We start from the raw sequence: 12,299 nt of genomic DNA, 5'->3' as shown, positions 1-12,299 counted from the left end.
AAATCAAGAGGAGAAGGAAGGAGGGAATAGTCTTCTGAATTATTCATCATTTGTTTCCCTGTTGACAGGTTTACATAGACATGGAGGTGGGAGTATAAGGAGGGGGTGATTTATTAATTACATATGACTTGCAACAGACCTTACTTTCCCTCTTACATTTAGATCTGCTTTTACAACTTAGCTTCTATCTACAGCTGGACAGATTCTTTTTGTCTTCAGCTGAAGAAATTCTGAAAAATCCAGTCCATCAAAATTCAAATTCAGTTTATTTTTCACACGTGACATCAGTTGTCTTAGATGATACTTTAACTGTTCTCAATAATGAAAGGACTGAGGAGGAAATTTTCATATACCACATTCTAGAGAGCAAGTGTACAAGGAACCAACTTACCATTGTGTTTTTCTTTGATATTTGTGCCCCCAGAATGAACACTGGGAATCAAAGACTGCTCTTGTTCATGCAGGGACTTCACAACCTTCTGTAAAAGCTTGATGATGGTAAATATTTCAGAGGGCTTTATGGGGCTAGGCTTTTGGCAGATGGAGTGTGTAACATGCAGTTCCTTTTTGTGAACAAATGTGAAATATGTGTCAGGAACACTAGCTAAAAATAATATCTTCCCCAATCCACAAGTATTTGGATCCTTTTTACTTAACATTCTGTGTAGTCTTTTTTTGACCCCACTGAGTCCAAGCAGACTTCACCATCTCTAGGTTTATTTTTCTATTAAAATGTCAACAATTGAGTTGACAGCTCATGTACCAAGAAAATACCCCTTTTCAGATATAGCTACATCTGAATTTTTAGTCACACATGTCACTGTACAACTGCACGTGTTTTCACAGGGCACATGAATAAACAGGACTGTCAACAAACTTCCTGTGCATACCAGAATTGTGTGGATACACCACAAAGATATACCTTCTTTGAAAAGCACAGTCATTCCACAGTCTCACCCAATTTGCCACCTAATCTGTAGCAAATGTGACTTGTAGCATTACCTGTCAGCAGAGGAGTTGTCTGCATCTGTCCTGAGCTGCTCACCTGCTTAAATCTACAGCTGTCTGTCTGCACTGACAGGGATCTTACCTCATGAGCAATTACCACAGTAGTGACTGAGGGTGAGGACTCATTTCTGTTCCTAGTGAAGACAGGGCAGACAACTAAGTTGTCATTAATGCTGACAGTTAAATGGATGTGTGACTTCACATAATCTTTGAGTTTCAAACATTTTTTGTTTCTTTTTCAAGTAATATCAAAAAAGGTCCTTTGGGAAGCTCAAGTTTGATCCTCTACTTAGTCACGTTGTTTGCAAAATTGTGTTTTATTCTGAAGCCCTGTGAGGATATGAAGATAAATGTTTATGTTTATATATTCTGACACAGAGGAGAAACATATTCTACATATCAACTCTCTCTGCTTAATACTTAAAGGCTTGTTAATGCAGAAAATTCATGGATGTGGATGGAGATCATGTGGATGAGAATACCCTAGCATTAATCCTGTGGGATTTCTGTGGTGTGGGGAGTTACAACATACACCTGACACCTCCCAGGCTGAATACCCTGGAAGATTTGGGGGTGTTTGATGACTGTAGGCTCACTCTGGCCCTGCAGTCCCACCCCCAGGCCGGCTGATGCACGGTGGTTTTGCTGCTCCTCAGAACAACAGGTGGCTGTCCTCCCCCACAGGCAGGGAGGGGAGGAGGGGAGGAATGAACTCCACAGTCCTGTCTGTGTCCAGTCCTAAGATGAGAGTAAAGATGGGGGCAAACTGTTCAAGTGCTACTTACACAGACTGACAGGGGGTCTTCTTGCACAGACCCCTCCTGTGGCCAACTCATTTGAAACAGTGGTACCACTTGAGCCTGTTTCTGCATGTGAGCTGGTCTCTCAGATCCACAGGTGGGAACAGTGCAGAGCAGTCAATGACTCACCATTGACAGAGTATGCCTCTTTATTTTTGTAAGCTCATTTTCTGTAGCAGAGGGACAAGTGGGAAGGAAACAGACTGCTGGAGGGGAAGGGTTTGGATGTGGGGCCTGCAGTTGTCCAAGATCCAGTCTTTTCTCAGAGACATCCCTCGGATCCAGGACATTACAAATGAGAATGAAAAGGGGGAAAGGCATTCTTTGTTTCTCAGTAGGAAAGGTTTTGAAATCTCCTGGCATTGTACAGACAAATGAGGCACTCTTAAGTGCCACTTGGTGTGTAGAAGTGTCAAGTGGGACAGATACTTTGTGTGAAATGAAGCTATAGAAAGGAAAACTTGTCATTTTTTTATTAGAAGATTCCATAACAGTATCATATAGCAATACACAGTCTGCCCAAAGATGGTATCTGGTATAATGTAATGATATATAAAGTGATTGCTCATTTATTTACAATATATTTACTGAATAACTTTTAAAATGTAAGACTTTTCTGAAGTAACATTCTTTAGTATGAAGGAAAGAAGCTCAGTCTTGACACCTGTCTTGGGGGGCATTTTGGCTGAGATCAGAGCAATCAGAGTTTGGGTTCTGGCTCAGATTCTGATAATGTCATTTTTCATTAGTAGATCTGAGATTTTATGTCAATAAAAGTCTGTCAATTAAAGCTGTCTGTTCTGCAGCCTCTTGGATACAAGGCTTTTCTACAGATAGTTGTGCTGGAAGGCTAATGTGGTTTAGTTGCTGATTTAGTATATTAGAACATTTATGGTCTAGGTAAGTTGTAGCTTTTGAATGGCATATCAAGAAAATGGAAAAGTTTTAGAGAGCAAGTCAGATGTTGAGGCTGGGCTGGGCTGCCTTATGATGGCTCAATGAATGACACATACCAAGCCAACTTGATCTGCATAGGTTTTTGTTAAATTTAAATGTCACTGACTAACTTGGTATCTCTCTGTCTTCATTGGATTAATATCCAGATCATCACAAAAAATGTTGGCTCTTGTGCAGTTCTGGAGCAGCACTCCTCGAGGAGCCAATCTAGATGGTGTGTGAAGGCACCATTCTGCTCAGTGTTGTCCCCATGGCAGGGAGTGGAGGGCAGCCTGTCTCCTGCCAGTTCTGCAGGGAAACACAGTCAGGCATGGCAGGGGAGATCCTGCTGTGAGTGTGTTGTTTGTGGGATTCCCTTACACAGCCACTGTTCTAGTTCACTGTCCAAGGCCAGGCTGGATGGGGCTCAGAGCAACCTGGGCTAGTGGAAGGTGTCCCTGCTCATGGCAGGGGGTGGAACAAGATGAGCTTTAAGGTCCCTTCTAACCCAAACCATTCAGTGATTCTATGATTCACAGATTAAACCAATTTATGTGGGGATTAATGGAGTGTAAAGGGACTTAATCAGTATAAGGAAGCAAATTTTAAATAGTTTCATACTACATACATCAGTGAGAAATAACACTAGTCCTGCCCAAGGACCAAGTGTGTCCAGTGTGGATGTTACTTGTCATTCTGCTCCCCCCCACACACAGTCAGCTGTAAAAGCCATATTCCCAGTCCAAACAGCTCACCATGTACAGACCTCTAAAGGGAAACAAAGAACCTGTTGTACACAAAGCATTTGAGAAAGAGATTTGTGTTACTGTCACAAGTCCATGTGACAGTCAGTGTCTTCCTTAATTTTACACTGGTTTTGTGTCAGGTGTTTACACCTTCCAAGCCCTTGGAGAGACAAGAATTAGCAGATAAGTGTATACACATGTGGAAAACATCCAGGGGGGTTTATTGCTGAACTAGAATTAGATTGTAATAAAGAGGATAAGCTGTGTAAAATTTCTGCCCTTTAGAGATGTAGCTGAAACAATCTCACTCAAGTTTTTTCTGTAAGAAGAAGTGGTGCTCCCAGGACCAGTGGGATATCTCATATACCATCAAATATCCTATATCTGATTCCATCTTCCCCATATACAGAAGCAAAGCCTACCTCTCTCAACATCATTCATAGGTAAGAAGACTGGGTCAGATTGTTGCTTCATAAATGTAAGTAAACATTTTTTTCCTCCAGGAAATTCCACCAGGATATTTGAATGCAATCCTATTTTTTAGTGCTCAGTGAGTTTACTTTCCATTTGCATATTCCCTCTTAGTCTTTGTCCAGGGTTGTTCACATTATCCATGATTGCAGTGCCAAGCCCTGGCATTTCCTCAGCGTTATTGGGAGGAAAACAAATGAAAGAGCTTTGGAAGAACTGGTCTGTCTTTTGAGGAAGAAAACCCAATATGGATCTGAAACAACATGTTATTATGAACTTAAGTCTGTTAGGAGAGTGATGTCCATTTGACTCCAAAACATTACATTGCATTTTGATTACTGAGTGTTACTGGGGAAGCTGAAAGGCAGAAACATGTTTGTATTCAGCTCAGTTAATGTGATGAAGAACAAAGGAAGAGGTAGAGTGTCAACATTTTTTCTCTCCTGCTGCTCATTTCCTGCTGATGCTTTCTTTTTACTTTAAACCTTACTTAAGTTTTGGCTTTATTTTCTTTCCTCTTTTAAAGTTCTGTCTCTTTTGGATATCTAGCATGCAACTATTCACTGTCTGGCTTTTAGTGTCAAAAAGCAGTAGTTCCAGCAGGTGATGAAACATTTGTATACTTCCAAAACTCCATTGTGTAATTGCCATTTCAGTGGAAAAAAAGCAATTTAAAGTTCTCCATCTTGAATGGGAGAAATGCCTGAGAATATTCAAGCCACTGATAATTTGTGTGTGTGCCCTGTGGGTTCTTCCCACTTACACAACTCAACTTTGTTGATTCAACTCCTTTCACAAGCTAGATATTTAAGGGCAGAGAGAGGTGTCAGCAAGTACAGGCTCCAAGACACATTCTGCTATATGTCTCTCTGGGTTTTTGGCTGTTATTATTGTGGTCTTCATGATTGCTGCAAGGTTTTTGGAGGGATATGAGTGTTTCCTGACAGCAGCAGGTCTCTGTAATGTAACTTTGACTGAGGGTGTTGCACACAGGTTAGCTGTAGCATTAACAGCCAGCCAGCCTGAGAGTCATGACACTTCCCAGCTGCTCTGTGCTGCCAGTGATGGTTGTGCAAGAACTTGTGGGGCTCAACAGGCAGCCACAGATTCTTTCCACCACGTTTTGCTGAACAAAACACGTTTCACAAGCACAGAACCCTCCTCCTTGCTCTGTGGTCTCTACGTGGTTGGAATCCTGCTGTGCATTTCCACATCTGTGAACTGCTGGGCGTTCTCAGTGCCCTCTGGAGACACGGAGAGCGGGGACACAACGTGCTTCAGGCGCAGGAGCATGGAGAAGAGCAGGATGAGGAGGACAACCAGGAGTGTCAGGAACAGTCCCACGTACACGTAGAGCCCAGAATATTTATCTGCGGCCGTGTCTGCTTCGGTGGCCGCAGTTGGGAGGTGGACACGGCCAGTCAGGTTCCCACGGGGTTTTAAATAGGTCTCAGTCATTGCTCCCTGGGGCCTGGGGGTTACTCAGCTTTGGTCCATTTTCCCTACATACCTTCCATTTCCTGTCTTCCCTCACCAGACTCACAAAGGATGGCAGGAGAGGCAACTTAGGACAGATGTCCCGAAGGCTTCAGCAAGAGGTGCTCCATCCTCTTGGTGTCAAGGCTGCTGGTTCACACTGCACGGGACAGGACTTTGCAAACCATTTTGCAAGTTGCTGTCACAATGATAACAAGCATTAGACTCGTGTTCTACACTTCCCCTGGCTTTTATTTTGTGCTAAAAGTATTTTGGTCCTTCTTTTGGTAGGTCAGCTTCTTTGGCAGGTGAAAAGCTTTGGTCCTTCTCTCAAACTGAGCTGCAAAGGTTTGCACAGCTTTGCTGTTGTTTTCCAAACAAATTGCACAATGAGCTTTCTGCCACCTTCTCCCACAGCAGGTGGTTTATCCTTGTGTGAGCTGGGGAGGGTTGTTTTCTGCTTTGCCAGATTGCTGAGGGATGTCTTCTCTCCTAATCCTGGGCTAATGATCTTTGCTTAAAGAGCATGGAGTTTCGAGTTCCTCATTACAAACAGTCAAAAATTCAGCTTTCTAAAATGAAAAAAAATGAGAGAGAGAGAAATGAAGCCAGGTACCAAAATAGCTTAGTCTATATGTGGTATCTTTAGAACAAATAGATAAGAACCCCCTTATCATGCTCCTGTGAGACACTGAAATTGGGAGAAGCACTGAGTATTTAACTTTAGAACAAGATCATACCCATCTAATTGTTAAGGTCTCCTCTGGTAACACTCCCATTCCTTATGGGTAAGAGAAGGCCCCACAGTCTGTGGAATTAGATGTCACAGAGAAAGGGAAGATACGAATCCAATCAGTGCTTTTCACTGTGTCTCATTTATTGTTTATCAGGAGCCTTTTTTCTGGGGCCAGATGCACCTGGCAGGTATCCAGAGCCCTACCTATCCCACTGCAGCAACACTGCTGCAGGATATGACACTTCACTCACCTCTTGGCAGCAGAACTTACTAGAAATGGGAGGAATCTTAACATTTTAGCAATTTCAATTCTTATAGCTGGAAACAGAAAATAAAAATGCTGAAATTTCACTGTAAATGGTGCATCCAAAAGAATCACATTCTGCTCTGATAAGAATCTTGGTTTTAGCTGAAACAAAAATGATAGCACTGAAACAAACTGATGCAGTAATTTAAAATGTTCACTCCCTATACACCTACATGAGATGTAAGTAGAGTAATATTAACATAGTATTATACTATGCTAGTCAGATTAAAATGAAACATTAGGTCAAAATGATAAAAGTTCTGACATTTAAATTTTCACCTTGAAGACATATTGCAAAACATTTTGACTTTCATGAGCCTTCTGTTTGTAAAATACAGCTGATTTATTGACAATGTTTGGTTCTGTTCTCCCTATGCACCAATGGGAACAACACCTTGCTGTTCTTCAGGGAGAGGTGGTTGAAATCTGGAGTCACCAAGGAGCTGATCAGCAGGCTTTTATTACAAGCAAGACAGGCCAACTTTGGCTCATGTGATGGGGATACATCTGATGAGCTGAGTTTTTGGAGAAGGGGCATGGAGGCTTGTCTACACTTTAACTTCCAGCTCCCACAATACCTTCTTCAGTACCAAAGCATCTGAGATAACAGTGATCCTGTTTAGGGAATATTGGACCAGATCCTCCTTGGTAATAAGCTGGGCCAAATTGCTGATTGAAACAACAGCTTGGGGATTTGACTTGTGCAGCCCCTGTGTGGGTAGTGGGTCCTGAGCTGGGCTGTGTGTAGGAGGGTGTGGGCAAGCACAGGAGGAAAAGGTTGCTTAGTATTTCTCCAGGAGCTGACCCAAGCCCTGTGGAGCCAGGTATTGTGGCAGCAGGTTTTGTGCTGATGCAGAGCCATGGGACATGAAGGTGAAGGCTGGGAGGCAGCCAGGCACTTTTGCTCTCACTTACAGGGCAGTAACTGGGATTTTCACACTTCAAATCTACAAATGGAAATTCTTCCCCCATGAAGAATGTTCTCATGCTGTACACCAGGTGGGAGATAGAGGGTGTGAAGGTAACTGGCTGACTCAAACCTCTGTCCTTACAATATGATTTCTCTGTTGATAGTGAAATGCAGTCAGTCTGCAATCTGACTTTAACTTGTGTGAGTTAAAGTACAGAGCACTGCCTTTGCCCATCCCATCTGCTCTGTTACTGAAAGCAAAAGCCAGAGCTAGTTTCTCTCCTTAAGGAGCAGAGAGTCTAATGGCTTTACATGCTTCATAAAATTAGACTGCAGAATGCTGAGGACATTAGTCTGAAGTTCAGTAATTTACTACAAACCAAGATGTTGAATTAGCAAAGCTCAGCTGGGCATTTATTGATGAAAGGAGCAGATTAATAGTAAGAAGTATTAGCAATGGGGAGTTAGCACAGTTTGGGGTTTTTCTTAATTGCAACTATAGATTTGTCAGGAGCAATCAACTGTTCAGACTATTGAAAACTGTAACATGAACTGCATCTTTTCCAGAAATGAGCCAGAAATAATTCAGTACTCCAGACAACCCCAAAGATTTTTGCTTTTCAATCTACCAATTATCCCATTGGCACATTTCTTTGGATATCCGGTACATTTAGTTTTGCACAACCCCTTTTAAGGAATAGAGCCTTGAAGACTGTAGAGACCAAAGTGATGTAAAAATAAGTGGTACACAGTAATTCTGAAAAACTGTGTATGAAGCAGGTCAGCACTATAACTGTATGACAGATTATGGGAGGCAAAATGTCACTGGTTACCATGAGAAGCCCTCAAGTCCATGGGCAGAGGAACTAAATGGAAGTTTGTTATAGAGCAGAGCAGCATAACAAGAGCCCACATTCCCTCTGATCTCAGTTGTTCATCAAGATTTAATCATTCTCTGGCTGGACAATACTCCAGTTCTGAGAGGGGCCAGGCACCACTAGTGATCACTGGTGCTCAGTGGGTACAGATGGATTCCAAGCAGACACTTCTTTTTATCAGTTTGTTGTTATTTTTAATTAGAGATTAAAAAAACCCCAAACACAACATATTTCATTTAATAAAAATCTGCAATGAAAATAGAAGCCTCATACACAAGAACAGAAAGGTTTCTTCTCAGAGTGTGTCCCTGAGACAGGAATTTCAGCAGCCAAAACTTAATGGGTGCTGAATTTACCAGCCCCTCACTGCAGCTCTCAGGGTGTGGGTAGCTTCAGGTTTGCAGTTTTTATGAAGCTTGCATGGCTGTAGTCTGCACCCTTTGTAGGTCACAGGGGAGCAGAGAGAAAGAAGGATTTTCCCCCAAAACAATGCAGACAGAGAGTACAAATTGATCCTGCAAGTGCAGTAAATGTCCTGTCTTGCCCACTCGCTTCCTTCTACTCCCATGCTGGGTGTCAGTGCCACTTGCCAGCACGGCACCTCTGAAAGTGCAGGCAACTTTTTTGAGTTCTCTTTTGCTTTTCCACACGATACTCTGACTCTTACAAACAGGTAAGTGGGACAGAACAGAACAACAGCTTGTGTAGCTTCCCCTTTCCCTTAATTTAAAGTGAACTGAACTGGCTGGCAAATACAGAGCAGTTTTGAACACTCAGTACCAGGTGTGTTCTGTCTAGGGCACCTTTACAGAAAAATACCAGCATTGAAGAAATGCAAGCAAAACATCAAAAGTACCAGTTCCATCCACGGTTTGCATTTTTTCCAGGGAGGATCTGAGGGAGAGAAAAGTGGTGGGGGGATAGAGTGGTATCTCTTCTTTTAGTGGTGGGCAGTATTTTTTGTTCTCATGCTGAAGTGAAGGCTATGAGAGTGTCTGAGCTGTGGGAGTGCATAGGGAGAGAAGGGAATAAAGCATAGTTACCTTTCAGAGCAGGCAGTGGTGTTGGGACAAGGCACGAGAGTCCATGATTCAGACCAGGAGCTTGCTGGTGACTTATCTAGGAACATCCCACATTCCAGCTAGTGGGAACTGTGCAGCAAAGATGAGCTGTCTGATAGCTGGAGTCAGGCTAGTGCACTTCCCTCTCCTCTGCTCTTGCACACACATGGCTTGCTGGCAGCGATGGCTCTTATCCCTCTCCCGGGATGTCACAGAGCAGCATCACTGCTGCTGTCCTTCCTTCGCAGGCGATGGCAGAAGGGGCGAGGAGCCTTCGCTCCAGGGGCTTCCCTGCTGGGGTGGAAGCAGCCGGTGCCCTCCCTCGGCAGCGTTGGGCAGAGCGGAGCCGATGGATACAGAGCTCCGGCGCTGCAGCGGGCGAGGAGGGAAGGGAGAGGGAGGCTGTGAGCTCAGCTCGCCGCAAAGTTGGTGCCAGGTTCGTCTTAACTCTTTCGTGCTTGCGAGTGGTAAGCGAGGCAGGGCTGCCTGCTACGTGAGGAGCAGGACACGAGCCCGGAGGAGAGGTTATGAGTTTCGCTCGTTTTCTGGAAGGTGCAAAGGTTTTTGTGGTTTGTGCCTCTTGGCAAGGTTTGCCTGGTGAGGGCTCCCAGCTGGGTTCCTGTCTGGAATGTGGGCAAGTGTCACTTTTCAGCTCAGGATAGTCCCCAAACATTGCTCTTTGGCATTGGAGCTTTTGAGCTGTTCTTGTCCCTGTGCTTGCTGTTTGGTGGTTTGGGTGGGTTTGGTGGTTTGTGTTTAGTTCACAGGTCTCTCTCCCCTGAGTAGTTTGAAACTTTTCATGAATAAGCATAAACCCAACTTTTGCGGTGTCATGGGCAAAAAGTATTTTTGCTAATTTATGAATGTGTGAAGCACAAATCTACCTACAAGGTACCACAGAGATGAGGCAGAATGAGGTTTGGGTTCTCATGGTTGGGTGAGAACCCAAACCACACTGTTCCCTCTGATTGCCACACCTTTTGACCTGTGTCTCTTCACTCCCTGCAGCTGACAAAGTGAGGATTTTTTGTGATCCTGTTCCTGTTATGACACAAATTGGGATAAACTGTATCAACGAATCAACATAATTTTAGTTGTGTGCATGTTTCAGAAAGGAGATGGGGAACAGGATTACCCTTTTCTGCAGGGTGGTTCATTGTACCGGGGACAGAGGTTAGTTTGGGATGGGTTGCAGCAGTCCCAAGGTGTCACCAGCAGAGGAGGTGACCAGCACAGGGCTGGAGGAGCTGCAGTGTACAGTCTGAACCCGAGCTCTGTACAGCTGTGAGCAGCTGTGTTTCATGTGCCCGTGTCCCTGTGCCCAAGAAGGCAGATTGCCTGAAGGCACCTCACGGGGTGAGCCTGACCCACAGGCCCACACTGAACAGTTGGCTTGTGGCAGTTCTCAGGCCTGCTTTTGGAGCACTTGGAAACAAGCTTCCCCTCTGAAAAGTGGGTCCCACTGGGGTTTCAGAAAGAGGAGTTAATTTTCTCTCTGCAGCTTTCTCAGTGACAAAATAGAGCCATTTAATCTCAAAACCGTCTCCTCAGAACAGCTTTCCCTCTCTGGTTCCTCATGACCACAGCCTGAGCAGAGGGGCCAAAGGGTAATGAAACCCAGAGCTGCACAGCTCTTTCATCCTCTTGGGATGGAGGGCTGTAGTATAAATGCATCTCTCTAAGGGCTCATCATTCTCTGGAGTTCACAAACACAGTGTACACAATGGGACACTATTTAGATAAATAAAACAGTCTCTGGAAAAAAACCAGTTCCTTCATGCTGCTGTGATGGGATGAACCCTCTGAAAACCAAGACTTGAAAGGCAGATTTGATTGCTGATGTTATTTCACATTTCTTTTGTTGTGATATCGTGTGCAGTAGTATCATGTGCAATATCATGTTTTCCCAATTTTGCAGTGTATGCAACCATTCCCTGCTAGGCACGTAGGAATGAAAGTACAATAATAAAGGAGTGCATGTCTCCCTCTGGAATTGGTACAATTACTGCTTTACCAACAAACTACCTGACAGCACCTCAAAACCTTTGGTACATGTCCTTGTATATGAGAGCTCTATTTGACCAGGAATTACGTTGCTGGTTGAATTATGAGAACCAGAAGACACATGCTGAAGATGAGAATGTTGAAAATGAGACCAGAAGAGATGCTGTTGAAATCCAGCATCTCTGCTTTCTATATAATGCTAATGAGCAGTGCTGAAGTGAAAGGCTCTCTCTCCCTGTCCATGCAGTTCAGCTTCTCTGTTCAGCTTTTTTCACCCTTTGTTCATTTTACAGTAAATTATCTCTCCCTTTTGTAGGACCAAGCTACTGCTTGCTGGATGGATACACTTAGATTTCTTGTTTCCTTTGTAGCAGGGTATAATAAAGACAGATGAATTTTAAATACTGCCACAATTTATGCCAGCTGAGGCTGATGAATACTCGACTGAATGATTGCTGAATTCCTGAATTGTTGAGTAATATGTAATTTTTGGGACAATCAATGACAAATTTGTTCTACATAAAATGAGAGTGTACAAATTCCCTTGGAGATTACTCAGAGATATGAACCCAGTGAATATAATTTTTTTAACCAACCATTAAGAATTTGGGGGCAACAGCCCAGGGAGCTTGTTGGGTTCTTTCCTTTGCATTATTTGACCTGTGTCTCAGGCTTTGTATCAGATCATTTTACACATCTTTCTCATGATGATCCCCCACCAGCCTTAAAGTGAAATTTGGATTTAACAAAAAGCAAACAAGATCTCTGAATGATTGTTTGTGAGTATAATCTGTGTGTTTCTACAGGGATTCTTCTGTTATCCAAATTCATGAATCCTGTGAACATAGTAAATGCATACTTTGGGTCTTAGAAATTGCTTGCATTGCAGCTGCAGTGAGTGGAAAAATAGCTGTGCTCTCATCTCCCCCACATCCCTTTCAGAGGAGACACATCCCGGACTGGTTT

At 43.5% G+C, this 12,299-nt stretch overlaps 1 protein-coding gene across 1 annotated transcript; it reads right to left on the bottom strand.

The window, feature by feature from the left end:
- Positions 1-1,132: 1,132 nt before the first annotated feature.
- On the bottom strand, positions 1,133-10,841 carry SERTM2 (serine rich and transmembrane domain containing 2). Its single transcript, XM_051791955.1, has 2 exons — positions 9,312-10,841; positions 1,133-6,009 (listed from the first exon to the last, which is right to left on the bottom strand). The coding sequence occupies exon 2, from the start codon at positions 5,417-5,419 to the stop codon at positions 5,141-5,143; it is 279 nt and encodes a 92-aa protein (XP_051647915.1). The 5' UTR covers positions 5,420-6,009; positions 9,312-10,841; the 3' UTR covers positions 1,133-5,140.
- Between the last annotated feature and the right edge of the window lie 1,458 nt (positions 10,842-12,299).

Source organism: Manacus candei, unplaced genomic scaffold (genome assembly GCF_025592945.1).
Source record: "Manacus candei isolate 608988 ecotype Guabito, Panama unplaced genomic scaffold, ASM2559294v1 h1tg000003l, whole genome shotgun sequence".
In the NCBI taxonomy this organism is placed as follows: Eukaryota; Metazoa; Chordata; class Aves; order Passeriformes; family Pipridae; genus Manacus; species Manacus candei.
Note: the sequence above shows the minus strand (reverse complement) of the source record. Positions and strands in the feature narration are given on the sequence as shown.

Bases quoted from the DNA above. Each gene is read 5' to 3' on its own strand.
- SERTM2 (XM_051791955.1), bottom strand. From the start codon at position 5,419: ATGACTGAGACCTATTTAAAACCCCGTGGGAACCTGACTGGCCGTGTC.